The 27,555-nt window shown below is 40.6% G+C and overlaps 1 protein-coding gene across 1 annotated transcript; it reads right to left on the reverse strand.

The window, feature by feature from the left end:
* Positions 1-253: 253 nt before the first annotated feature.
* Positions 254-27,555, reverse strand: SPTSSB (serine palmitoyltransferase, small subunit B). The gene is made up of 3 exons (XM_005864132.2): positions 25,906-27,555; positions 15,087-15,179; positions 254-990 (listed from the first exon to the last, which is right to left on the reverse strand). Exon 3 carries the CDS (start codon positions 956-958, stop codon positions 728-730), a length of 231 nt encoding a protein of 76 aa, XP_005864194.1. The 5' UTR covers positions 959-990; positions 15,087-15,179; positions 25,906-27,555; the 3' UTR covers positions 254-727.

Below are 27,555 nucleotides of genomic sequence, written 5' to 3' on the forward strand. Positions count from 1 at the left end.
GAGTCAGAATGTCTGAATTTACTCTGATTATATTTTGTTTCTTATATGTAAAAATTATTTTGTATTATAATACCTACTGGGTTATCTAAAATCAACATTGTTGATTTTAAATTGTTATAAAGCCAGACTTTTAGAGGCATTTGAAGTGATTCAGGAACCATGTCTGAAAGCAGATAATTGCCTCCAGCCTATTCTTTTGCACTTGAAGTAAAAGGATTTTAGCTATCAGTAGTTGAGTAAAAGAAAACAATACTTTAGGGGGCCCATATAATTTATTCACATCTTTATATTGTAAACAAGGATCTGATACTTTTGACAGTAGCCTATGAACACATTTTTAAAAATATATCCTTTAGTATAGAATAGGTATCAAGGGAGCAGATATTTTAAACACGATTCTGATAGGTCTCATAAGCCTACTTTCCAGAAAAATTTTATATGAAATTTCCTGATTTAAAAAAACAACAACTAAAGTCATAGATTTAAGTTGAGAAAATATGGTACGTGAGGTAAGGTCATTGTATTATCTTGGTCTGATGCACAATGTAACATGTACAAAAGAACCTAAAGAGGCATCTATCTCAAATTTCAGGCAGGACCTAAGAGTGCATAGAGAAGTAAGAGCTTTTTAGATCAGAAAGTGAAAGAAGACACAGTAATCACCTAAAACAAGGAGTTGTAAGCAACATATACATGTGCACTGCCAATTCACAGAATGCAACCAAGATCAACTCGAAAGTGTACTGTGAATGCCACAGATTTTGGAGAAAAATTCCCAAGCCAGGCGGATGTGGATTGGGATAAAAACATAGGCAGTATACACCACCATAGCAAAAATGGTTAGCAAGATGGTATTGAACATGGATTGCTCCCAGGGCTCCAAGACAGCACAGCAGCTGATGATTTGGTATTGATAGTAGAGCCAGGAGAAATAGTCCTTCACACGCCTGAAATCCATGGTTGGCTCCTTCAAGCTGCAGAAGGCCCGTCCTGTTAAAGAAGGCAACAGATTAGAAGAAAACTATAATAAGGAGCCAGACACAGAATCTGCTGAGGTTGTCATGATTTTAACATGATCATGGAACGGGTTCATATGAATATTATATTGAGATATTATACACAATGTATCATAGAAATTAATAATATTGCCACTATAATCATTAACACTAGACAGCAACAATGTTATTAATGTAACATTCATCCAAAAATGATAATTCCTAGTAATAACTCTAGTGATAACAATCTAAAAATTGAAGCTGACCACACTTTCTTTAGTCATGTATACACAGAGAGAGAAACATGCATTTTCTGTTCTCTACAACATGTTCTGAAAGAAGATGGAAAGAATTGCGTGCAGAAGAGTTAATACAGTGACTCTGAGGCTGCTGTCTCTAGAAGGGCCTGGTGCAAGTTTGGCTTTTGGCTGGCGCCTGGGATCCTGGGTTGTGGAATGTTCTCTCCATTCTCTGATGGATAAAGATGATTCACTATGCCTAGATTATGCAAACACTATAATTAATGGTGAACACCTGCTTTATTCTGGGAGCCTGAAATTTTGCTCCTTGCCAGGCAGAGGATGGCCACATAACCAGTTCCAATAAGAACCTTGGTGTGGAGTTTCTAATGGACTGCCCTGGGCAGAAACATTGCACATGTATCACTTTTTGCTGGTAGAGAAGGGAGCATACGCCATGTCTACTCATGGGAGGGAGAGAGCATAGGCAGCCTGTAAATGGATTTCTTCAGATATCACCAGTGTCTCTCTTCCCTTGCTGATCCCGTTGCATATCCTTTCATTGCTATGAGCCATAGCTGTGGATACAATGTATGTTGAGTCCTGTTAGTCATTCTAGTGAGTCCCTGAGCATGTGGGTGGTCTTGGGGACCTCTGAAACAAATGGGAAGCACAAAGTGTACCCTTGAGTAGTCATTTGTGGTTTTGTTTCTTCCCCCCACTCCCCCATATAGGACAGTTATAATCACATGTAAATCTTCTAGAAAGAAAATGATCCTGGGGAAGGTTTTGCAGACTTTCGTTGACATTGTTGTGTCTGTGGGGAACAAGCTGAACATTGTGTTGTTTCGCTTACTCCTGAGATTAATGGTGCCACCTCATCTAAGTCCATTTTGATAACATTTACTATTCAAATCACAGTTAACTTTCTTTGAAGATCATTTCTATCTTCTGACCTGAAGCTGTCTCTTTTTTCTCTGATTCTCCCTTGAGTCAGGCAAGATGTTTTTTGCTCCAATGTCTCAGACTTTGGGGAGACCCTCATGATCCTAGTGCCTGGCATAGAGATGGTAATCAGTCAATACTTGCTGAGTGAATGAGTGAAGGAATGAATGTCAAGTCACCAACTTAAAAAAAAATATGGGTCACTCAGAGTCCCAGCTTAAATAGCATATGGTTCTCTGCTGTCGACTTTTAGTAACTTGACTTTGATAAGTAACACTTTCTGATAAGGATAATTTCCACTTAAGATGGCAAAAAACTTCAGATGGCAAGTCTTTGTGTTACCAGGTCGTAATTCTCTGTAATAATGGTCAGGATAATTCAAATGAGCAGATAAAACAACTGGAGTTGTTTTACTTTCCTATGAAAAGAAAAGTCAGCCTCCCATCTTCCCTCAAAGCCAGAGTGGGAACTAAGTAGGGTGTAAAGACCTTGTCCTGGTAGGTGGACCTTGTGAGAAGTGACTGCCAATGATTTTTTTTTAACTCCTAGCTCTGGTTGCAGAGAAAGAGCGGTGAGAAGTGACTGCCAATGATTTTTTTTTTTAACTCCTAGCTCTGGTTGCAGAGAAAGAGCAATGACCCATGCTGTTAGGTCTGGAAGGAAATGAGCGACAGAAGGACTGATCATTTCAGTGAGCGAAATTATATAAGCAACTGGGATTTTCCACAGAAAATTATAGGTTATCACTGTTTGAGCTTTTAGGCTATCTTACTAGACAACTGTATATGTCAAACTCAACCTAATGTTTAAAAAATCTTATTCATGGCGACCCATACTTGCTCCCTCTTCATTATCTAGATAGGATCTGGGGTGGTGCCAGGTAGCTGATCAGTACATGAGAGTACATTCTTCAGGGGTCAAGTTCCAGGATAATTTTGAAGGTGGGAGAATGTGCTCAGACGGGGAGAGACCCTCTGCTTAGAGAACTTGGTCCAGTTGGGGAGACAGGTAGCAATTAAATAATATATACATATATATAATTATCAATTACATTATTGAAAAGAGCTGAGCATAAGAGGCTATGGGAAACCTGATCCAGTGTGAGCATATCTCTGAGGAAGAGATGTTTGAGATAAGATCCAAGGGATGATTGTGTCTAACAGAACAATGGGTAGTCAGGTGGGGAGAGTGGCCAAGACAGAGGGCTCAACTAGTGCTTATGCAAAGGTTAGAGGTGGGAAGGAGCTTGGTAGGTGGTCCGGGGGGCAGGTAAGGGAGCATAGAGATCTAGTGAGGGAGTCCGGGAGTATGAGAAAATGAAGAGGAGGGAATGGTTAGAGTGAGGCCAGACACTATAGGGCCTAGTGCAGGGGTGGGCAAACTTTTTGACTCGAGGGCCACAATGGGTTCTTAAACTGGACCGGAGGGCCGGAACAAAAGCATGAATGGAGTGTTTGTGTGAACTAATATAAATTCAAAGTAAACATCATTACATAAAAGGGTACGGTCTTTTTTTTTTTTTTTAGTTTTATTCATTTCAAACGGGCTGGATCCGGCCCGCGGGCCGTAGTTTGCCCACGGCTGGTAGTGGATAGGCCGAGTACTTGCTCTTTATCCTGTGAGTGAGGTTTTTAACACGGGAATGCTGTTAAAAGAGGATGAAGCTTTAGGCTCCTATGGACATGCTGCCTTCCCTGCACCCTAAAGCCAAGTTGAAATAATTTTGAATAACAATCATCTCAGAAAAATCGATGCCTCTGCTCTCTTATGGGCGTTACTTATTTACAATCAACCCTGTACTGAAAATCCATTTAAAATAGTCCTAATGATCTTTTCAATTTCATAAATGAGATAAATTACTCATTTACAAATATTATTTACTTTTTCTCTATACAGTTTAGCTTTTAAAAATGCACAAGTTAATTGCCTGGCCATTGCTTTCCCCTCTAAAATTAAATTTCTTGCTTGCATGTCCCTGATGGACACCTTGCCTGCAGGCCTGTTGAGAGACCCTGAGACAGAGGCACTGAGCTAAGACACCTGAGCCATAGAACCGAAGGCGGATACCTTGTAAGACCTTGGTCACATACTGCTAGCAATTTAAAGAATTGAGATTAAAAATTTTTTTTTTCTTGCCAGTTCCTACAGTTCCCTGTATTGTTTTCCAGCCTTTTCAGTAGCCAGCTCGAACATATGTTGTCACATCTCACTTTACTCTCATGAAATCTAGAGTCAGTCCATAAAAAGCAATGATTTTCCCCTTTGACTCTGTTCCCTCTTGTTGATGAAAAGCAATTTTAAAGATTGTGTATTCATTGTTTCTTATTATGAAAAGGTGAGAAGAGAGAGTTGGTTATTATTGGTAAACCATCTGCTACAACTTATTATTAAAATATGCACTATATTTAGGTTCTACATTTGTAAGTCAGCGATTTTCAACCTTTTTCCATCTCATGGCACACATAAACTAGTTACTAAAATTCTGCGGCACACCAAAAATTTTTTTTTGCCAATCTGGAAAAAAAAAGGTATAATTTTGATTCATTCACACTGGACAGCTATTGTTGTACTGGCTGTTGTCAGTTTTTCATTTGACAATCTAAGGGGAAGGAGGTCAGTGCCCCTGACTAAATATAGTCAGCGATTGCATGTTTTTGTTTTGTTTTGTTAATCCTCACTTGAGGATCCCCCCCCCCCCATTAATTTTAGAGAGAGTGGAAGGGAAGAAGAGGAGGGAAAGAGAGAAGAGAGAGGGAGAAAGATCGATGTAAGAGAGCCATAGTCTTTCAAAGACTCAAAGTTGAGCAAGGACAGTGGAATCATGTGTGTAGGATATCTGGAAGACCTCAGCACCACCCTCTCTGTTTCCCCAGATGCTACTCTTTCCTTACTCACGACTTTCCTGAAACCACAGAGTTCAGATTCTCCTCCAAGCTGAAGGATGATCTGGAGGCTTGTTTATTGCAAATATTACTGGGAAATGACAAAGCTAAGGTTCTTGTTAGTAATGCTCATCTTCACATGGATAAAAGACCCAAAGCAGAGTTTTGCCAGATGGAGGGGAAGGAGAGGGAGGAGGATTATGAGTTTGGGGAGCCAGAGGGAGAGACTGAATCCTAAAGGGAACCCTGTGACTGGGTGGGGACACTAGGACAGTGGGAAAAAGCAAGGACTTGAAGTCCACTAAGAAGTTAGTTCATACCTGATTGGGGACTAAGAGTCTGTCTTTCATTGCTGAATGTCACTGCTCTTTTAGCAACAAGCAATGACATTTTCCTCTCACTAGATTTGTGTACAGTGGGGGAGGAGGTAAAATTTCCTCTCCTTTCCCAGAATGAGAGGGAGAAGACCTGGACTTATGATCCACATTACTCAGGGGGAGGGCTTTGTTCTGGCCTGAATGGAGGAGAAAGTTAAAATAAATAGAGCAATAAAAACAGCACGTGTTTACATGAGCCCACGTGTGAGTCACGAAACGAGGGCACTGTAGGGAGAATATGCGGAGAAGTAACAAAAGCAGAGTCTGGGCTTGCTCAGGACGCTCTTTGTTGTTGTTTTTGTCCATGGGAACAGGAGTGGTAGAAAGTTAGGCAACCTCAATGAAAGATGAGTAGCAGGTGTTTGGGTAGGGTGGAATTTACCTGGGGAATATTTCAGAAGACTTGATCCTACAGCTCTCTTCCACCTAAAAAAAGTACTCCAAGTTATTGGATTTTTTTTTTTTCAGTAAGAGATTTTCCTTTCTAAGTACTAGGTATAAAGGAATGTTAAAAGAAACAAAACAAACAAACAAACAAAAACCCCCAACATATTTGGGGTTAAATTTACTTCTAAAATGTCAGAATCTGGAGTTGAAGAGAAAAGTCAGAAAGACCTACAATTGCCCTAGCCGATTTGGCTTAGTGGATAGAGCGTTAGCCTGCCGACCAAAGGGTCCTGGGTTCGATTCCAGTCAAGGACATCTATCTTGGTTGCAGGCTCCTCCCTGGCCCAGGCCCTGGTCAGGGCCCATGCAGGAGGCAACCAATTGCTGTGTTTCTCTCACATCAATGTTTCTGTCTTTCACTCTCTCTTCTACTCTCCCTAAAAATCAATAGAAAAATATCTATTTTAAAAAGGAGCAGAGTGATTTCTTCCCAAAGACCAGTGTGGAAAGGGGGTTAAAAAAGAGTAAAATTATGGTGGGGAAGGCTACTTAGCACCACCTCAGCCAGCTGATCAAGGCCCACATCCACAGTGATAAATCCTGCTGATAGTACGTACCTATGGTATCATGCCGTGAAATGGTACCTTAGCTTTGTTAATCTTCCTCCCAGTAACCCAACACCTCAGTCTAATCATGAGAAAAACACATCAGGCACATTCCAATAGAGGAGCATCCTATAAAATACCTAACCAGTGCTCCGTAAAACGCTCAAGGTCATCAGAAACAAGCCACATGTGAAAAACTGTCACGGCCCAAAGCGGCTTAAGGAAACACAACTAAATGTATTGTGTTATCCTGAATGGAATCCTGGAACTGAAAAGTGATAGTAGGTGAAAATTAAGGAAATCTGAGCAAAGTATAGGCTTTAGTTAATGATAGTGCTTATTAATGTAAGCTGTTACTAGGGAATTGGATGGAGCATATATGGGAACTCTCTATACTATACAATTTTTTCTATAAATATAAAACTGTTCTTTTTTTAAAATATATTTTTATTGATTTCAGAGAGGAAGGGAGAGGGAGAGAGAGATAGAAACATCAATGATGAGAGAGAATCATTGATCGGCTGCCTCCTGCACGTCCCCTACTGGGGACCAAGCCTGCAACTCAGGCATGTGCCCTTGACTGGAATCAAACCTGGGACCCTTCAGTCCGCAGGCCGACACTCTATCCACTGAGCCAAACTGTTCTTAACAATAAAATCTACTAAATATTTTTAAAAGCAAAACAACAACAACAAACAAACAAACCCTACCACAACAACAAAAAACAAAGGAAATGTTTGAAAGGTCCAGAGTTATCCCTATTTCAAACTCCAGTGAACTTTGCTTATGTTGTTCTGAACTTCTGGAAAACTTTTTCTAAAAATTCTTAACAGAATTAAATAATACCCTTCCACAAAGGATTGGCATTCAAACATTTTTAAACACAATAAAGAGGAAAAGTACATTTTACAGTGTGATGCAGGCTACATTTATACACATAACCATATAACTAAAACAAACATCTCAAAATAGTTTGTTTAATTCTGGTAACATACATAAAATAGCAGTTTATTATTCTTACCCATTTTGAAATGGACAGTTCAGGAGTGTAAAACAAATGTCTCAAAATAGGTGCATGCAGATACTTTCTTTTTCATTCTGTTCTATTTGATTAGTTTCTACTGTATTTTGTTATTTTCTTTGTTCATAAAAAAACACCTTGACCTGGCTGGTGTGGCTCAGTTCATGAACTCATGGGGAAAAACCAATTATGAAATGATGTTAAATTCCATTAAAATGGCCTTTACAAATACGTACTCTATGTGAGTAATAATTTAAAATTGGTAGGTAGAAAAGTGGTTCTAATGGGAAAAAAATATCCCAGGATGGTAATATCTGGAGACATGAATTTTATTGCAGCTTTTTCTTTTGCTTCTTTTCCTTACTTTTCACTTTTCTTTTTTTCTCTATTTCTCTTCATTCATTCAATGATTCATTCACTTTACTTTGTGTCTTTGCAAAAGTTCCAAATCTCCCTGTCACGGCTTTCCTGTGTAAAATAAAGATAAATCTATCTCGCTGATGAGATAAGGAGTGTAGGGAAAGGCTTTGCACTCTTCAGAAGTAATAGTAATAGTGATAGTAGTGTTTATTGTTGTTCCTTGTGAATTGGTACAATTTTAAACTATTTGCAACACTTTACTAAATTATAAAGTCAAAAAGTCCTTGTGGCATATTCCATAACGGTTACTTTAAAAATGAAGTGCTTTGTATATTTTATAGGAAAAAAAACCTTGGCCCTTTATTATGCTTGCTAATTGAAGTGCCTGGACAGTAAAAAACAACCAAAAAAGTCAATGCATTACCACAAACCACTGCTTAAAAGGCACTGCAATCTCTGGACAAATTTTCAAGTGTGTTTTGGTCAGGGCCACCATACACCGCCGAGTGGGCTGTGTGCTGCACAATCTTACGTGGTGGCTCCTGTCCTGGGGGACTAATCACAAGCTGCTCTTTTAGGGTGACTCAGTTCCTGTGGTTAATGGCAAAACCTCAGATCCATGTAAGAGTCAGGCCCAATGTTAGCTTATTGGTTTCACAGTTTCCAGATATCTTGCTCTAAGTTTTCTTTGGTGACTACAGTATTTTCTGTGCCCCGTAGAATGTTCCATCCTTGCTTAACATTTTCCTGGGAATTTTCTTTCCATTGTAGAGTACTCTCTAGCCATCCTTAGGTAAGCAATTCCTCACGCTGATACCAGGTTGAATATTAGAAGTCAGACCAGAAGTGATGAATTCAGAGCCCAAATCTTAGAGTAAGCTAAGAAAACCATTAAGAGTTGTAATGAAGCAAAGCCAGAGAAGAAAATCAAACAGCCATAGGGCAGTTAAGGAACTTTCTTTACCCATTCATGAAATATTTAGATAATTCTATAGACTCCTCAGAGAGGAAAAAAAAACAATCAATTGTAAGTCAAAGCATATTATTGCTTTTAGGCAACTAAGTTATTCCTAAGTTTTATAATCTTTTACATAGAAGTGAGTTACGAAATCATGTACTAAAAAGAAAAAGTCTCACGAACAATTTATCCAACTTGTTGTTGGTACAGTTTTGGTTTGAGTTATATACAAGAGCAGAGTGTTTTTGTGGCTATCTGAATCCCTTACTGCCTCTCATTTTTATTAACACTAACAAAAGCAGAACAATAGGAAACATGTATTTCTAGTCCAACTATCATTTGAGGCCATTGAGCAACATGGCATGTGTTGAGTAATTGTGTATTCAAAGCTATACTTATTATTTGGCTTTTTTTTTTCAGACTCCAGAGGTATTTATGAATAAAGGACTTCTGTTGTCTGGGAAGAAATTTTAGAATTTGACTTTAACAGATATTTCATAGTAATTTAATAACTATTAAATTCAGATTAGATCAATCTCAGTGTTGTGTGGCTATCAAAAAGAAGATGGGGTACCTTAATGTTGAGTAGATGTTATAACTAGGAAGAGAAATTTATAATGGGGGACTGATATATCTTGTCCTGTTCCTAGTGACTTTTCATTTACTCATAGAAAAACAGGGCAGTTACCCCTGTTTAGTTCTGCCAATTGGAGGGGAAAGTAGGGCTTCTGGGCCAAGTATTTAACTATAATGTCATTTCTTAGAATGAATCTCTTTATACCTGTTGAAAAAAAGAAAAAGAAACCCTGTTATCCAATAAGGAAAGAGGAAAGAGTATAGCTCTGGGTGGCTTTTTCCTTCTGAAGGTATTTTCCCAAGGACTACCACGCTGTTTTTAGAAGGGAAAAGTAAACCGAGCTGCAGCACTAACCATGGCCTTAAAGTAATGAAGTCACTAAATGTACACACACGTTAAAGCAGCATTATTCACAGTAGCCAAAAAGTGGAAGCAATCCAAGCACCCACCAGCAGATGGGTGGATGAACAAAGCTGGGTAGATGCATACAATGAAATAGTATTCATCCTTAAAAAGTAAGGAAATCCTGACACATGTTACGACACGGAAGAACCTTGAGGACATTATGCTAAGTGAAGTCAGTCAGTCAGTCACAAAGCAGATAAATAATGTCTGTCTTCACTTACATGACACATCTAGAGTAGTCGAACTCTAGACGAAGTGGGATGGCAGTTACCAGAGGCTGGAGGAAACAGGATTGGGAGTTGCTGTTTAATGGGAATGGAGTTTCAGTTTTGCAAGATGAAAACACTGTGGTTGCACAACAATGTGAATATACTTAACACTCCTGAACTGCACGTTTCAAAACGGGTAAGAATAATAAACTGTTATTTTATATGTATTTTACCAGAATTAAAAAATTAAATATCAGTGAATAACTCTAAAAATGATGGACTGAAATTGAAAAATATACTTAGAAATGGTCTGAATAATATTTTTAAAAATTCATTGAGATTCTTAATTTGTAATGGGGTATTACTGGTCTGGCAAAATTTCATAGATGTACCATCCAAAACTGAGTAAAGAACCCCAAAGATCTCCAAATAATAATTGTGAGTTCCCAATTGGGGTTCCTTTCTTTTTGTGAAAATTGGGAGCTGCCAATGTACCAAAACACCTTCTGAGAGGAGGGTTGACATGTTTAGTTTTCTTCCTGGCATCAGTGAACTTCTAGTAGCTTAATTTCTTACAGTACTTGTGGAAATGATAAATTCTAGGATGTGCCCATCTATTTTTTATAAGAATGTGAAATAAGGGGCTCATAAGACCCCAATACTCACTGCACTTGAAAGGGAGTAAGAATGGGAAAAGTGGCTAAATCATTTGGCCGAAACTACTTTTCTGTCATGACAAACCCCTTTCCTGAGAACTGTGTTCCATGCATATCATAGCAGTTCTGCCTTTCTCTTTCATTACCAGCTCTTGGCCATCAAACCCAGGATTTGGGAAAGGAACTACTTGCTTACTGTGTGGTTCTAAGAACTTGGTTTTCGTAGGAGCTAGACGTCAGACCATGAAAAATTAAGCTTTTATGTCATCTCTATCTATCAGTTATATTTGATGGTCTTTGAAAGCAGACTTTTGTTCAAGAACAAACTGAGGGCCAGGAGGGAACTTACTGCAGTACCGACTTGTCCAAAGCATACCCGCTGAGTCCTGCTCCCAGAGTTCTATCAAAGGATATCTGGTTGCATAGGTAGTTGGTCAACCAAAACTCTTCCAATAGAATTTTCTTATACCAATTTTCTGTTTTCTTTGTAATTTTTTTTTGGTAACATTGAATACATTTACTCCTAAAACCTTTTGTTTTCCTGTTGTTCATCTTCCTTTTCCTCCTCATTCTTCTGGCATATTCTTTTTTTTTTTTTAATAATATTTTTCGAGAGAGTGGAAGGGAGGGGGAGAGACACACAGAGAGAAACATTGATGTGAGAAAGACACATCCATTGGTTGCCTCTTGCATGTGCCCACACCAGAGCTGGGATGGAGCCTGCAACCGAATAGGTGCACTTGACCAGAATCAAACGTAAGACCCTTCAGCCCATGGGCCGACACTCTATCCACTGAACCAAACTGGCTAGGGCTCTTCTGGCATATTCTTTATTTCTTATTCCACAATCTGGAAACTGCTAGTGATGAGTTCAGTGTTGTTCCTATTTTGGTGACTAGCAACACTGATCTTTCATAGGAGTGATTTTTGTGACAATAGCAATGTAGCCTGTTACTTGTTCACAGCCCTCAGCTGACCTACTTCTGTATCTCAGTTATTACTGTGTTTTAGGAGAATGAGTAGAGAGCTAGGCTTTCTCTAGGAGTCTGCATTGTTGCCATGTTCTCTCTGAAAACCCCCAGATCCAGGGGCATTTCCCTACTGGGCTGGTTAGCATTCCAGGTCAGCTAGTTACTGAAGTGATGGGGGGTGGGGGGGCGGGAGGAGGAGAGAAGGGAAAGGCAGGAGTTTATAGAGTTATGTCAAAACTTGCTTTTAGGCAATTACATTACGTACTCTAATTACACTTTGTGATCTTGTACTTAGAAGTGAGCTACTTAAATGATAAACTGTACTAAAAGAAAGAAAGTTTGCTGACAATTTAGAGAAGTGGATTTTTCATTCTCCTGAGAAGAACAGTGAGGACACAGTATTTACTGTTGGTTTCCTTCTCTTTTGCCATCTAAGTGTATGGCGATGGGTACGCTTGTAGTGAAAAGGGGAGAAGTGCTGAACTCCAACTTGTTCTTTTAAATGGGTAACAATGGTTTGTTTCCTAAAAACTTTGTTTATTCTCAAGTAAACATAGAGAAGGCTCACAACAACTGGGCATATTAGGAGAAATATTTTCAACCAAAAAATTTTGTAACCGATAAAACTATAGGCCTAAACTGGGTGAGACGAAATGTTCTTTTCCCTCTTTGAATGAATGTGGGTTTGTTTGTCAAGAATACCAGAGGGCCAAAACCGGTTTGGCTCAGTGGATAGAGCGTCCGTCTGCGGACTGAAGGGTCCCAGGTTCGATTCTGGTCAAGGGCATGTACCTGGGTTGCGGGCACATCCCCAGTAGGAGATGTGCAGGAGGCAGCTGGTCGATGTTTCTCTCTCATCGATGTTTCTAGCTCTCTATCTCTCTCTCCCTTCCTCTCTGTAAAAAATCAATAAAATACTTTTTTTAAAAAAAATAATACCAGAGGGAATATCCTAAGACATAAAGATATTTGGATTAAGCCCAGCCGGTATGGCTCAGTGGCTGAGCGTAGACTTATGAATCAGAAGGTCATGGTTCAATTCCCGGTCAGGGCATATGTCTGGGCTGAGGGCTCCATCCTAAGTAAGGGGTGTGCAGGAGGCAGCCAATCAATGATTCTCTCTCATCATTGATGTTTATGTCTCTCTCTCCCTCTCTGAAATCAATAAAAATATATTTTAAAATGATATTTGGATTAAGATACATGAATCTTATCATGTACAAGTCTTCAGGAACAGAAACAGCATTTATTAAGTACCACTGTGGCAGGCACTGGCGAGGTGCTTAACTTAAATGATTCCCATTTTTATTTTTTTAAAATATATTTTTATTGATATCAGAGAGGAAGGAAGTGGGAGAGAGATAGAAACATCCATGATGACAAAGAATCATGGATTGGCTGCCTCCTGCAAGTCCCCCACTGGGGATCGAGCCCACAACCCAGGCATGTGCCCCTGACCAGAATCGAACCTGGGACCCTTCAGTCCGCAGGCTGACGCTCTATCCACTGAGCCAAACCAGCCAGGGCATGATTTCCATTTTTAAGATTAACTATACATATTGAGGTAACATTGGTTAATAACATTATATAAATTCAGGAATACAACATTGTAATTTGATATCTGCATACTCTATTGCATGTTCACAGGCAAAAGTTCAGTTTCCACCTGTCACCATATATTTGAACCCCTTTAGTTAATGCGCCCCATGGTGAACACACAGGGAGCTGGGTGAGAATACTGGCAAAAGGCAAGTTGGAGAGTTGTTAACAAGCTCTGGCTCTGGATTCTGTCTGGGTTTGACCCTGGCTAAGCTACTCCACAGCTTGGACTTTATTTCCTCGACTGGAAAATAGGAATGATAATAGAACTTCATATGATTTCTGGGAAGATTAAAAAGTGTAAAGTATTTAGGATAATACATAGGAAGGGCTAAATGAATGTTAACTGTTATGATTACTACACATTATGCTAATGCACTATTGCTAAGGCTATGAATACCAGGCAAAGAATAAAGGAGAATGAGATCATTTCTAAGGCACAACATAGGAACTTTATTAGTTATTAAATTACAAGTCTTTTTAAGAGAGGTTACTCTTCAAAATGTTTATTCATAATGTCATAAAGGAGATAAAATATATATGACCTCATTTCAAAGATTAGGAAACTGGGGCTCATTAAGTTTTTGTACCTCATTTATTGTCAAAGCTAAGGAGGAGGTAATACTGGAATTCAGTCCTGGACTCTCTCACTCCAAAATGGTTCATCACACCATACTGCCTCCCGTAGCAGTGCTGTCCAAATGCTGCGTGTCCATCAGATACTTTTTGAATTAGTAAAATCAAGCCTTATTATCAATAACTTTAAAGTAATATCAGAGCTGCCCAGACTATTTTTTTCTGGTTATTTTATTTTTATTGATTTCAGAGAGGAGGGAGGTGGAGAGATAGAAACATCAATTATGAGAGAGAATCATTGATCGGCTGCCTCGTGCATGCCCCAAATTGGGGATTGAGCCCCCAACCTGGGCATGTGCCCTCACCAGTAATTGAACCATGACATCCTGGTTCATAGGTTGATGCTCAACCACTGAGCTATTCCCGCTGGAAAAACTATTTTAAATGAAGAAATTGTTGTGAACCATTTCAGAACCATAAATCTTTTCTAGCAAAAGGGAAGGATTAAGAAACAATCATTCAGAAGATACATCTATTTCTTTTTTTCCACACCCCCTACTCTTTTTTTCCCCATTGGCTATTGGTTTAATAAAAGTGAGTAGGCAGCTAGTGGTAATCTATGTTTTTTAAAAATTCTATTTCCTTTCCTTTCTTTTTTTAAAATAAAAAGAAACAGAAAGAAAATAAATTCCTATTATGAACACTGACCATCCCCACTTTTATTGTTAACATTTTTGAAAGAAAATGCTTTCATCTTATATTTCTCTATTAATTTGCCCCATCTGGTTAACTAATAACTTATTAAAACATTACTCCTCTCTTCATCAAAGTTCCTCCAGAATAAGATGCTGCTCCATTTAAATAAAAGATGAAGGATGTTGACACAGAAGCAGCCTCTAACCAACAGACCCAGAAATAAGATAGTAGCTGGTGCTATGCAAGCCCGACACTGGCACTTGTACTGGAATTGGCCAGAGGTTCTTAACCTGGAGGCCAAAAGTTGGGGGGTGGCATGGGGAACATGTATGAACTCCTTGGAATATTTGCAAATTTTGCATGAAGTTTTCTGCATATACTTCAAAGGAACCTGTGTAATGCCTGTTAACTAAGAGCCAGTGTTTCAAGGCCTCACTACTAAAGCTAGTTGCCACACTTTACCCCTTTGTGTCATCTTAAATGCCATTATAACATTGAGTATATAATATGTCTCTGTTAGCTACTTAAGTGGGAACCAGAAACTTCGTCTTGTTAAAGGTGTTGTTTTATAATCAAAAGGGTCAGGTTTCTAAAAGCGAGACTCCATGGTATGATTAGAAGAATTTACCTGCCCAGGAGGGTCCAGGCTTGGGTTCTTGTTCTTGCTCCTCCACGGAATAATTCTGGGTTACTTCTCCTCTCTGGGCTGCTGTTTCTTCATCTGTTAAAATAAACATTTGAATAAACCCAAAGATGTCTTCAAATTTTAAAACATTTGTGTTTCTTGTAAAAGATTATTAAACCTTAGATGGGTGTTCTCCCACAAAATTTTAGAATGTATTATAAAAATAAGGGATGACAACCTAGTCTTATTTTAAAAATTACTTTTAGAAAAGGTTACAGTTTGAGGACATGCACCTGGCTAGTGACTTCCCAATGTACTCTAAGGACTGTGATGGCGAACATATAGGGCAGTGATGGTGAACCTATGACACACGTGTCAGAGGTGACACGCGAACTCATTTTTTTGGTTGAGTTTTCTTTGTTAAATGGCATTTAAATATATAAAATAAATATCAAAAATGTAAGTCTTTGTTTTACTATGGTTGCAAATATCAAAAAATTTCTATATGTGACATGGCACAAGAGTTAAGTTAGGGTTTTTCAAAATGCTGATATGCCGAGCTCAAAAGGTTCGCCATCACTGATCTAGGGCAAGGTTGAGGGGATGTCCCAGGTGGGACAGAGAGATGAGGCTAAGTGTCCCCCCACCCTTGCTTCTATCAAAGCAGCTTGCTTTTAGTCTGTTTTACCTACTGGGTTTCTGGAAAAGGTTTCTTGATTTTAATTAGTCTCTGTTGATACCCTTGGGTGGGGAGGAAGGAAACAGAGATTGCATATTTATTTAATCACTGTATTTAAAAATCTGTCTTTGAAAAAAAAACACTGCAAACAGAAACCCTAAAGCTTGTTTCTTTTTTTTTTCTTTTATCCTCACCTGAGGACATGCTTAGAGAAAGGAATGGGGAGAGAGAGAGAAAGAGAGAGAGAGAGAGAGAGAGAGAGAGAGAGAGAGAGAGAGAGAAACAAACATATGAACATCGATCCCTTGCCGAGAGAGAGAGAGAGAGAGAGAGAGAGAGAGAAAGAGAGAAAGAAACACATGAACATTGATCCCTTGCCTTCCGTACATGCCCCGGCTGGGGATTGAACCCAAAACCCAGGTCTGTGCACAGGACGATGCTCAACCAATTGAGCCACTCCAGCCGGGCAAGGCTTATTTCTTATTTGTTGTTTATTAGCTGTATCACATCAGGCAATTCAGGTAGTCTTTTCTGAATCTCTGTCCTCACATGTAGAATGATGATAGTATCTTATTCATAGGAGCGTTGTAAGAATTAAATGAAATAATTTTAAGAAGTGTTTTATAAAGATGGTGAGTGGGTCTTTAGTGGTGAGCCCAGGGGCTATGTATTTTGTTCTGACCATTGTAGCATTAGTGTCCACCTGAATTAAGTCATAGGAAGTATGGGTGGTCAAATTTGCAGATGAACTCAAGTTATGGGGTGGAATTAAAAGACTGAGCAGATAAGAGAATGACTGAGGGTAAAACTTTGGGGGAAATATAAAGTCTTGTTCTTTAGTTCACAAAGTCAATTGCCCAAGGGTAATATGGGGGGGAAATGTGGCCTGTGAGCCAGTTTAAGTAAAAAAGACTAAGAAATTTTACTTGACTTCAAGCTCATTATGAGCCAATAGTGTTGTGATATGGTTGGCAAATAAATAAGTGATCCAATTGTCTTAGTCCATTTGGGTTGTTATAGCAAAATTCTACAGATTGGGTAGCTTATAAACAACAGAAATGTTTCACATTTCTGGAGACTAGATCAAGTTGCTGGCCTGGTTGCATTCTGGTGAAGGCCTCTTCCTGGTTCATAGCCAGCACCTTCTTGCTGGGTCCTCACATGGTGGACGGGGCGAGGGATGTCTCTGGAGCCTCTCTCTCTTTTTTTAAAGGTATCTTTTATTGATTTCAGAGAGAGGAAGGGAGAGAGAGAGAAACATCCACCGGCTGCCTCCTGCATGCCCCCTACTGAAGATTGAGCCTGTAACCCAGGCATGTGCCCTAACTGGGAATCAAATCGGTGACCTCTTGGTGCATGGGAAGACACTTAACCATCTATGTCACACCTGCTGGGCTTTGGAGCATCTTTTATAAGAACACTAATCCTATTTATGAAGGCTCCCTCCTCATGACCTAAGCACTTCCCATCACCTTTGGGAGTTAGAATTCAACATGAATTTCAGGGGTACATATTCAGACCATAGTACCAATATTCTTATGCATGTATTTATAGAAGTACTGTGCCATGGCTGAGAAAAGGGGGCCACCGCTCTTGACTTTGATGAGCATCCTTCTTCCAGCTGTTAAAAACCGTCACTTCAGACACCCTAGGAAGCTAGATGGAGAGTGTCTGAAAGATTTCCAACAGGAAATGTTGAGAAAAGGTTAGTGGGGAGAGCATGTCATGGAGGTCTTAACAGATCTAAGACGTTTTAAGTGGTATTATAGCTGTCATGGAGGGGAAGGCTTGTAATAGTTTTATTGTTTTCAGAGATGATTCTTGAGAAAACCTTTAATCAATATGAGCTACCTCAAGGGGAAGAGGTTGCTTGGTTGAAGTAGTGAGAATTCCATTAGGGAAACTGTTTATACAGATAATGGACAACATCTTCTGAGGGTTGCTTTTATCACAATTATTATTGTGTTTCTCTTATTTTTCTAATATCAATCAAGCATAAATGAATCAGGAAGCTTTAATAGAAAAAATGATAAAAGATTTATTCAAGGGTCTTAGAGTTTGACAACTGGAAACACAGCTAGTTAAAACCTAGAACTGTTCTGAAGAAAAAGAAAAGTTAAGAGTTCTTATTGTAAAAGTCACATCTTTGAGAATAATCAGTCTTGCATTATTGGCCCTTGTATTGATCCAGGACAGTTATCAGCCAAATGCCATGTGTCCGGTTGTGTGTCACTCTGTATGATAGATGCCAGGTGGTCTGGAGGCTGGGTGCCAGGTGGTCTGGTCAACTAAACATTTTTTTCCCCTAAATCCTTAAGGGCTGTTAGAAGGTTATCTTATAGGATTTATACATGTATATTCCAGGCACAACTGGAAGGTTCAAAGGTTTAAGTTTCCAGATAGTGAAAGCAAGAATAGAATCATTTTTCAAGGCTCAGCCTACTTGATTTTAACAATTCAGCAGCTTGACCATAGAGACTCCATTTTATTTCTTCACTCTATTCCTCACTACTTGCATTTTATTTCCACTCCTTCTAAGAGATTCCTTTCAGGTGACTCTATTGAACCTTCAGAAAGTTTGATGTAAGAGGGTAATATGGCGATGCCCGTTGGTCTGGAAGAAAGAATTCATCCCAAAGGTCATGGGGTACCATATCACCTGTTCATGTTCACATCAGTGTTTGTTTCCTGCTAAATGGAGGAAACCAGTGGAACAACATTTTGTCCTATATTATAAATTGATTTTCCTGCCCATCAAAACTAGAACTAGGCCAACACGATTCAATCTTTTCTTTGTTTAAAGTTTTAGGCAATGAAACATCTTATTAAAAACTAGAGGCCTGGTGCACGAAATTTGTGCACTGGGGGTGCGGGGGTCCCTCAGCCCAGCCTGTGCCTACTCACAGTCTGGGACCCCTCACTCCTTACTGCCTGCCTGCTCGCTGCTCCTTAGTGGTGCTGCGGAGGTGGGAGAGGCTCCCACCACCGCTGCTGCGCTCGCCAGCGTGAGCAGGCTTCTGACTGAGCAGTGCTCCCCTTGTGGGAGCACACTGACCATCAGGGGGCAGCTCCTGCATTGAGCGTCTGCCCCCTGGTGGTCAGTGTGCATCATAGCGACTGGTTGTTCCGCTGTTCGGTTGATTTGCATATTAGGCTTTTATTATATAGGATGTAAGGACCAAGCTGTCCCTGTGGAGTAGATAAAATATCTGTGGCCTCAAGGAATAAAAAGAGTTGGTAAGTGAAGTATTAGGGTCAGTTACATATTCTTTCTATGCCTATTTTTTTCTATCAATGAGATGACAATAAACTAATTTACTTAAAAATTACTTTATAATGGATGACTAAAAGATACAAAAAATGATACTTCCCTCATGGTTGGGGAAGAGGCCAAATGAATTTCCTCTGATAGGAAAGGTAGCATTTAGATAGAAGGAAGGAAGGAAGGAAGCATTTAGAAGGTAATACGTAACTGCATATGAGGAAGTAGTATGATAACTCTACTCAAGGTCTTACACAAAAAGAGGATTATTAGATTTTCAAAAGAAACAAAGATAATATAACACTCTTAGGTTTAGATAAGATTCTACTTCAAATGAATTCCCCCCCCCCCCACTTTTCTTTCTTTCTTTTGCATCAGTGAACTTTCACTGATGCTTATTGGGCATGACATTCTATGAGGCGTACCAAGTGTGTTCCAGAACAGAGATGAACTGGTACTCTGATATTTGTGGAGGGTGTGGTGAGAGCTGGAGAGCCATTGTATTGCCTGAGAAATGTTGCTCTAGACATGCCTCTTGAACTTTTAAAAATTTTATTGTTCAATATCCTACTTATAGTCGTTTCCAAATTTTCTTTTTAATCTTTTCTGAGATCTTGAACTCAAAGTGATAACTTTAGCTTGAAATTCCTCATTGACATCCTTTGATATTATAATAGAGCTGAAAGGGCAGGGATGCAATATTTGAACAGAAAACTGCCACCCAGGAGAGTGCCATTCCACATTGGTAATAATAGCAGATATTTATTGAGTAACTCTCAGAGCTTTGCTAACCACTTCATATGTATTATCTTATGCAGTTCCCTTAACAACACTATAACGAAGGCACTCTTTCTATACTCGTTTTATACATGAGGAAACTGAGGCATTGAGAAATTGAAAAACTGACCCAAAGTCTCATAGCTAATGTAGAGCACACACTCTTAACTACTCTGTCAGACTGCCTCTCTATGCAAAGAGTTCTGATCATAACCTGGCAAATCACCCACCTACCCATCCATCCATCCATCCATCCATCCAATAAAATAACCAACAAGCATGAACTAGGAATATAAACCATGAATAAGACTGACATGGTCACTTTTCTTGGGCCGCTTTCCAGAGAGGAGGAGGGACACTTATGCAAGCATCTGCACACAACGTGCTAAGTACTCATCATGCCTGGGAAGTGCAGTGTAGGGGCACAGAAGGAGGCTCTAGCCCAGTCTGGAAGCGGGTGTCAAGGCAGGCAGGCCCAAGAGTTCTGTCCTCAACACTGTGTGCTTCATCTATTTTGCAGCCAAAGGCAAATGCCGTAACCTCTAGAAAGAAAGATCTTTGAGGCAAGGTCCTCCTCTGTGTCGTTCCCCCAGGGCCTGGCACATAGTGGCTGCTCAATTAAAATGTGTTGAATAAATGAAAATTCTAATGCTCCATAACTCCACTATTCCAGGGAGTCTTCTAACTTATTTTTAATGACTCTAGACATTCTCAAATGCTTCTTGTCTAAGCCTGAAATAAATGTTCCCTTTTGACTTAAAAAATCAAGTCAGTGCTCCCTTTTAAGCCATTTTCTAAAAGCTCTATTCTGGGAAAGCTACCACACCCAATATATTCTACTAGAACAGTGTATCCTCAAGTATCTTTAAAACATTTTTTGTTGTTGTTAATCCTCATCGGAGAATACTTTTTCATTGAAGCAATATATTCTACTAGAACAGTGTATCCTTAAGTATCTTTAAAACATTTTTTGTTGTTAATCCTCATCGGAGAATACTTTTTCATTGATTTTTAGAGAGAGTGGAGGGGGAGAGACAGAAAGAGAGAAACATCAATGTGAGAAAGACATATCTATTGGTTCCCTCCCACACGGATCAAGCCTACAATTGAGGCACATGCCCTTAATGGAAATCAAACCTGGGACCCTTTAGTCCCAGGGCTGACACACTCTCCACTGAGCCAAACCAGCGAGGGCCTCTAGTATCCTTTAAAACAGGTGCTCTGACTAGAGATTCTAGGACAGTCTGGGAGAATGGAAACTCTGATTGCTTTTGCCCCTCCTTTTTCCAGCTCCCCCATGGGATTCCATGCTCTACTCTGCAGTTAGGAAAGATTTATTCTCTCTTCACCTCTCCAGGATGGCTTGGGAATTTTTCTTCCCCTCAACCTCTTCCCTACCTTTTCACTTTTCAAATGGTATGAATTTTGGGAAAGTGGTTCTTAATTATTCACCACACAGTCCTCTGGCAGACTGCAAGACTCCAGGGCAAAGGGGAAGAGAAAGGCCAACAGAAGACTGAAAGCCCAAGCTAATGGTTTCCTTCCATGAGAAATTCTGTTATCATAAGGTGGTGTTTTATTTAGGTTGTAGTTCTTAGTTGTAGAGCAGGTATTACATTTATGTCTTCCTCATGTCAGCTTGGAATGTGTTGTGGCTAATGTAATATTTTCTTTAGTGAAATAGCAGTAAAACCAAGGCAGCAAAAAAAACACTGAAGGGAAGGGCAAGCCAAAGCTCCTAAGGGGTAAGTTAACTTGGAGTTGGTAATCCTTGTGGCCTATCCCAGAGTCACAGTGGCCAGGTTTGTAATGATCTTTACATTATTTTTAAAAACATGTTTTTACTGATTTCAGAGAGAGGAAGGGAGAGGGAGAGAGAGATAGAAACATCAATGAGAGAGAAACATTCATCAGCTGCCTCCTGTACGCCCCCTACTGGGGATTGAGCCCACAACCTGGGCATGTGTCCCTGACTTGGAATTGAACCTGCCATTTCTAGGTGCATGGGATGATGTTCAACCAATTGAGCCAACCAGTTGGGCTTTGTATTATTTAATTACGAAATTTTACTTGCTAGCCTGATGCCTCAGTTTAACATTGTACCTCATTCCCTGCTTAATTTTTCTCCAGAGCCTTATCTCCTTCTCATGTGCTATATACCTCACTTATTATTATTATATTTTATTACATAAATGTCTGACATCCCCTAGAAAATGTAAGCTCCCTTAAGGACAGGAATTTTTGCTTGTTTTGTTTATTCATACAGGGCCTAGAATTGTCCTGGTACTGGGTAGATGCACAATAAATATCTGTTGAATACATTAATTATTAATCCTGATCAAAGCAATATTAATAAATAACAACTATGATCAAGTTTCTTTCTACATGTATTTAATTTATAGACAACAGGTGGGCATTTACAAAGCAGTTGATGGTCAAAAACCACACAGAACCCATTTTCATCAGCATGGTATGCGCTTCTAAACATAGACGTGGACAGATAAGCCTGTGCTAGCGGGAGTGGGAAATCTGGTGGTTTCTGATGTAGGTAGACTTACATGAATCCCTAAAACAAAGGGTGTGGTTTGGCTCAGTGTACTCATAACAAGTTCATGTGCTGCTCACGACCCTCATGAAACATGATCACTAATTTTATATTCCCATTTCTGGACAAAGCATTATCATCCAATTCTAAAATTCTCGGTACAGGATCAGGCAGTTTACTGGGACTCAAAACATAAAAGATGAAAAGAGGAGTGTAGTAATTATGTGAGAGTTTCTCTTGTACTTGACATCATTATAATCACAGGACATGCTTCCCAGCAATGACATGGCAGCGTACTCTGAGGACAATAGTGGCTGCTACAGCTCTTCCTTTTCCCCAAGACTCCTACTTCCAGGGCCAATCTAGTGTAATCTGAGAGTCAGGTAACCTCCCTCTCCCATTCAGTGTGTCCTGCAGAACTGATAAAAGACTAGACTTATCTAGAAGCAGGAGGAACAACTGGCCTCGATGGACTTGGATTAATATTATGAGTGAGTGAGTGCATCCAAAAAGATAAGGCATTGCAAGCAAATTCTCTGTAGGACTACATGAATGACATTTGATTTGTTTCTAAACAGAAGAGAGCCTTGGCAGGTGTGTAAACACATGCAAATCACGTAGCTGTGTAACACCTGTGCCACATTTTATTACTTCCTATATTTCAATGTGACCCTTGGGAAAAAGCCTCATGTAAAATATTGGTCTAGTGGTAAATGGGGATTCATGAACTTCAAGTTCTAAACCATCTGTTGTTTTTAATATATTGGATAATTTATAAAATCTATATTGAGATATAATTCATATACCATGCAATTCACACATTTAACGGACACAGTTCAATGGTTTTTAGTATACTCACAGTTATGCAACCATCACCAATCTATTTTAGAGCATTTTCATCACTCCAAAAAGACACCTTGCATTTTTAGCAGTCACTCCCCATTCTTCCCCAACTCCACCCTCCATTCCAGCCATAGGCAAACATGAGTTTACTTTCTCTCTTTGTGGGATTGCCTATTGTGAATATAACACAATATGTGGTCTTCATTCACTTAGCATAATCTTTTCAATGTTCATTCCTTTGTACTGCTGAATAATACTCCATTGTTCCATTCCATATCACACTTTATCCATTCATTAGTCAACACTTGGGTGTTTTCACTTTTTGACTATTTTGAATAATGCTGCTGTAAACATTTGTGTACAAGTTCTTACATGGACATAGGTTTTCAATTCTCTTAGATGTAAACCTAAGAGTGAAATGGCTGGGTTATATGGTACCTCTATATTCAACCTTTGCAGAACTACCAAACTATTTTCCACAGCAACTCAACATTTTATATTCCTACCAGCCATATATGATGGTTCCAATATGCTTTTTTATTATAGCCATTTGGTTGGTGTGAAGTGATATTCTGTGGTTTTTATCTTCATTTCCCTAAAAGTAATGATAGTAGGCACATTTTCATGTGTTGATTGGACATCTTCTTTGAAGAAATTCTGTTTCTAGAGAATTGTCTAAAATCTCGTGCCCGACAGGGGTGGCTCAGTGGTTGAGCATTGACCTATGAACCAGGAGGTCACGGTTTGATTCCGTGGTCAGGACACATGCTCGGGTTGCAGGTTTGATCCCCAGTCGCGGGCGTGCAGGAGGCAGCTGATCAATGATTCTCTCTCATCATTGATGTTTTTCTCTCTTTCTCCCTTCCTCTTTGAAATCAATAAAAATATATTTAAAAATAAAAAAAAAATCTCTGCCCATTTTAAAATGGGTTATTGGTCTTTTCGTTGTTTAGTTTTTCTTCTTTGCCTTAAGAATGAGGGATGGTTGGAGGAAGACAGCCTCAGACCTCTCACCTAATCTTGACTAGATTAGAGCTTCTGCAACATAAAGCTGGGAGGATTAGATGCTGGTGGCCTGCTTTTCTCAGAAATATACTATAGCTCTAGACTGGGATTGAGGTTGAGAAGGAGCCCTGTGTTCTTGGCTCCTACCTGGAGTACTATCATACCCACCTGGAGGGGGGCAGGGAAGTAGGATGTGGAACTCTTGCTGTTCTTACTGAAACTTAGTAGTTTGTGTTGAATAATTTTTCTGTATTTGTTGCATTTTCTCAGGACAATTTCTAGAGACTAAATTGTTGTTTGCCTATAATTTTCACCAGTTATTGTTGTGTTGCTAAAGAGTGGGTTTACGGAGCTCTTCATTCCAACATTCTGAAGGTTGAGTCCCATTTGAATAATTTTTAATGAAGATTTTGCATCTTGTATACTTGGTGGTAAAATCATTTGTGCTGACATAGTAGATATAGAATTAGGAGGGACAGTTTTTACAAAAGTATTTGTAACAAAAGTTTTTACAAACAGGGGGTTAAGAAACCTGATAGAAGTTGAGGGCTGATTGACTTTCAACTTCAAATCCAGTCAAATTCTAGGCTGCCTATGCATTTGGTTTGACAAACCATTCTTAATTTATTGTTATTAAATAGTTGCATAGAAATATTTGAATAATGAAGGTGGCTGCATTTCATATGAAAGTTTGTTGTTGCTCTAGTAATATATGTACAAAGCCATCAGAACTACTGAAACAGCATTCAAAATGATGCCTATTTTTAAAAGCATAGGATTATAATTAATTCTGATGTGAAAATCAGGTTCCTAATACCTCACTAGTTTTATACAATACTCTAAAAAGTTCACAAACAAAAATGACCATGTATTTCTTAATTTTTGTTTCATTAAAAGAACTACCGTGCCACAAAGTCTTTTAGAAAAACAACATTCCCAACATTCCTGATGCATTTATTTGTGGTTTTAGGGCAAATACTTACATTTAACAATTCTTCCAATTCTTTACTTGATCATGGCTGAGCTCATATGTTAATTGCCAACTAGGTGAATTTCACTTGAGTTGAAATAGATCTCTGAATTAGAATCTCTGCCCATATCGAAAACCTTTCTCTCTCTATTCCCACAACCCCATGGCAAAGTTAACTATCATACCTTCCTTCTTGGGTTTAGAAGTCTGGGTTACTTATAAGCGATCAGTTAAGCACTCTTGAGAAAATACACACTATTAATAATTATGAGAAAATGTTGAATGTATTTCTTGGAAATCCATCACTCTTGGGGCAGTTCACTCGTGTGTATTATTGTCTGAAATAGCTTATGGGCAAAAGGTATTGCGTAAGAGTCTGAAAGTAGATAAAGAGGAATATTTAAGAATGAAACCAAGCACCTCCCAATGATATCTCCCTGAATAGCTATCTCTGAACTGCACAAAGATAAGTAATGAAAGTCATTTACAAAGTAATTTTCTCTTCTCTTGGCTTGGAAAGTTTCAGTAATAAAGTTTGGTGTCTGTTGAGTGAAACATCATAGTTTCTCACATAGTTCAAGGCAAATGGAAAAAAAACCCTTTGAATTCTTAAAATTTAAATGCCGTTAAATAATACACTGATAAATTGCATTAAAGCTCGGTACTGTTTTCCCCCTATAAAGGCAGAAATTGTATCCTACTAAAATGATGTTTCAAGCAGATATTTCGGAAGATGCTTACCTCCCGGTTGGGTGTACCTCTCTGCGGCTTAGGTGAGCGCCAGCGCGTTGGCGCCTCTCCAGATGCTGCGAGCTTCCCCCTGCGCCCGGCGCCTCCGAGCTTCCCAGAGTGGGGTGTTCGGCCCCGCCGCCTGCCCTATTGCCAAAACTCCAATCCTGCCAGACCGATTAATTATTGACAAAAGGAAAACACTCCCACGCAAACTTGTGTCCAACCGCGCTGCTCCAGCGACTCCTCACAGAGCTGCACCACTCCCCTCCCCCTTTGCTCCACGGTCCCAACTTCCCACAGGCTGCCTCTGGCTGTCAGCGCTGGGCGCTCGGGCTGGTCCCGGGAGGAATGCAGCCCTGCGACTTCCACATTCTAAAATTCGGTTTCCTGCGGCTCGTAGCACCCCCCCGGGCTCGGCCCCTCAGGTGCAGGACCTTGGGGAGGCTGGGGAAGCCGGCTTCTGAGAGCAGCCGAGGAGGCTGAGGCGTCCCTGTCACCTCCGGCTACTGCAGTAAAAGCCCGAGCGCAGCCGAGGCGGGGATGGGGAGGAGGGATAGGGAGGCGCCCTCCCCCCACCCTCGGGCTGGGAGCCCCGACACCTCCAAAGGGGCACATCCTTCGGAGGGGTTGGGGAGGAGCAGAAAACCTGGGGGCGCGAGGTGGACGCTCTGGGGCTTTAGCCTACAGGCCGGCGTTCACCTGCCAGGAGACAGCCAGTGCCCGGGGCGCATCCCTCCGCAGACACCGCGAGGGGCCGAAGCCCGGGCGCCCGGCGGGACTGCGGTGGGAAAGTCGGCAGCAGCCTGCGAAGTGAGCCCAGGGCTCGGCGGGCAGCAGTTAGCCAACGGGCATCCCACTGCTTTTTTGTGTGTCTGAAACCGAAGAAGAAAGCAAACCCTTTAGCACCGGCAGCTAATTTCTGTGCCTTAAACACCCCCCCCCCCCCGCCCCGCACCCCATCCCGGCAATCCATCCATTCTGCCACCTTCCCTGCACCCCGTGGCTGGAGGTCAATGCTGAGAAGCTGGACTCCCCAGGGAGACAGATGGAAGGACCGCCCTGGGGAACTCGTGTGTGCGCACTCACAAGTGGGGAGAGTTAATGTGGGCCCGGACTGACTGCAGCAGGAAGCAAACTGGGGAGAGTGCGGGGAGGGGCTGGGTGCTGCAGACACCGGCGCTCAATTGCCTTCCCGAGGAGGTGCAGGCCCGCAGAGAACCTCTATCGCGGAAACCCGCACGGACACCATCGATCCCTTCTCCACCGAGGGAACTGCTTGGATTCAACGCGGTGGCTGCGAGCTGCGAGCGCAGAGGCCCTTGAGGCTCTCACCCCTGATGTCTGCGTAGCCGAGCCGCTTTGGGCCCACGGGGCATCGGGGGAGAAAGCCTTGTTTGATGAATGAGCGTTTGGGCGACATCCGACAGTCAGCCCGCACCGGCACTGCCGGAGGAGGGGGAGGCCCGCACATGCCCGGCCATAGCTGACTCGGCAGAAGCGCGAGTTTCAGCGGCTGGCAGCTTTCTGCTCATTCTCACAACATTCTTCCAGCAGGTTCCAAGCCGCCGGTGCTCCGTAGAGGGAGACTCGTGTGACTGGGCTGGGGTTTCTCCACGCGGAAGCGGGGTGCCCCAAGGGGAGCTGAAGGGAACCAATAGA

This window comes from Myotis brandtii, unplaced genomic scaffold, assembly GCF_000412655.1.
Source record: "Myotis brandtii unplaced genomic scaffold, ASM41265v1 scaffold186, whole genome shotgun sequence".
Lineage (NCBI taxonomy): Eukaryota > Metazoa > Chordata > Mammalia > Chiroptera > Vespertilionidae > Myotis > Myotis brandtii.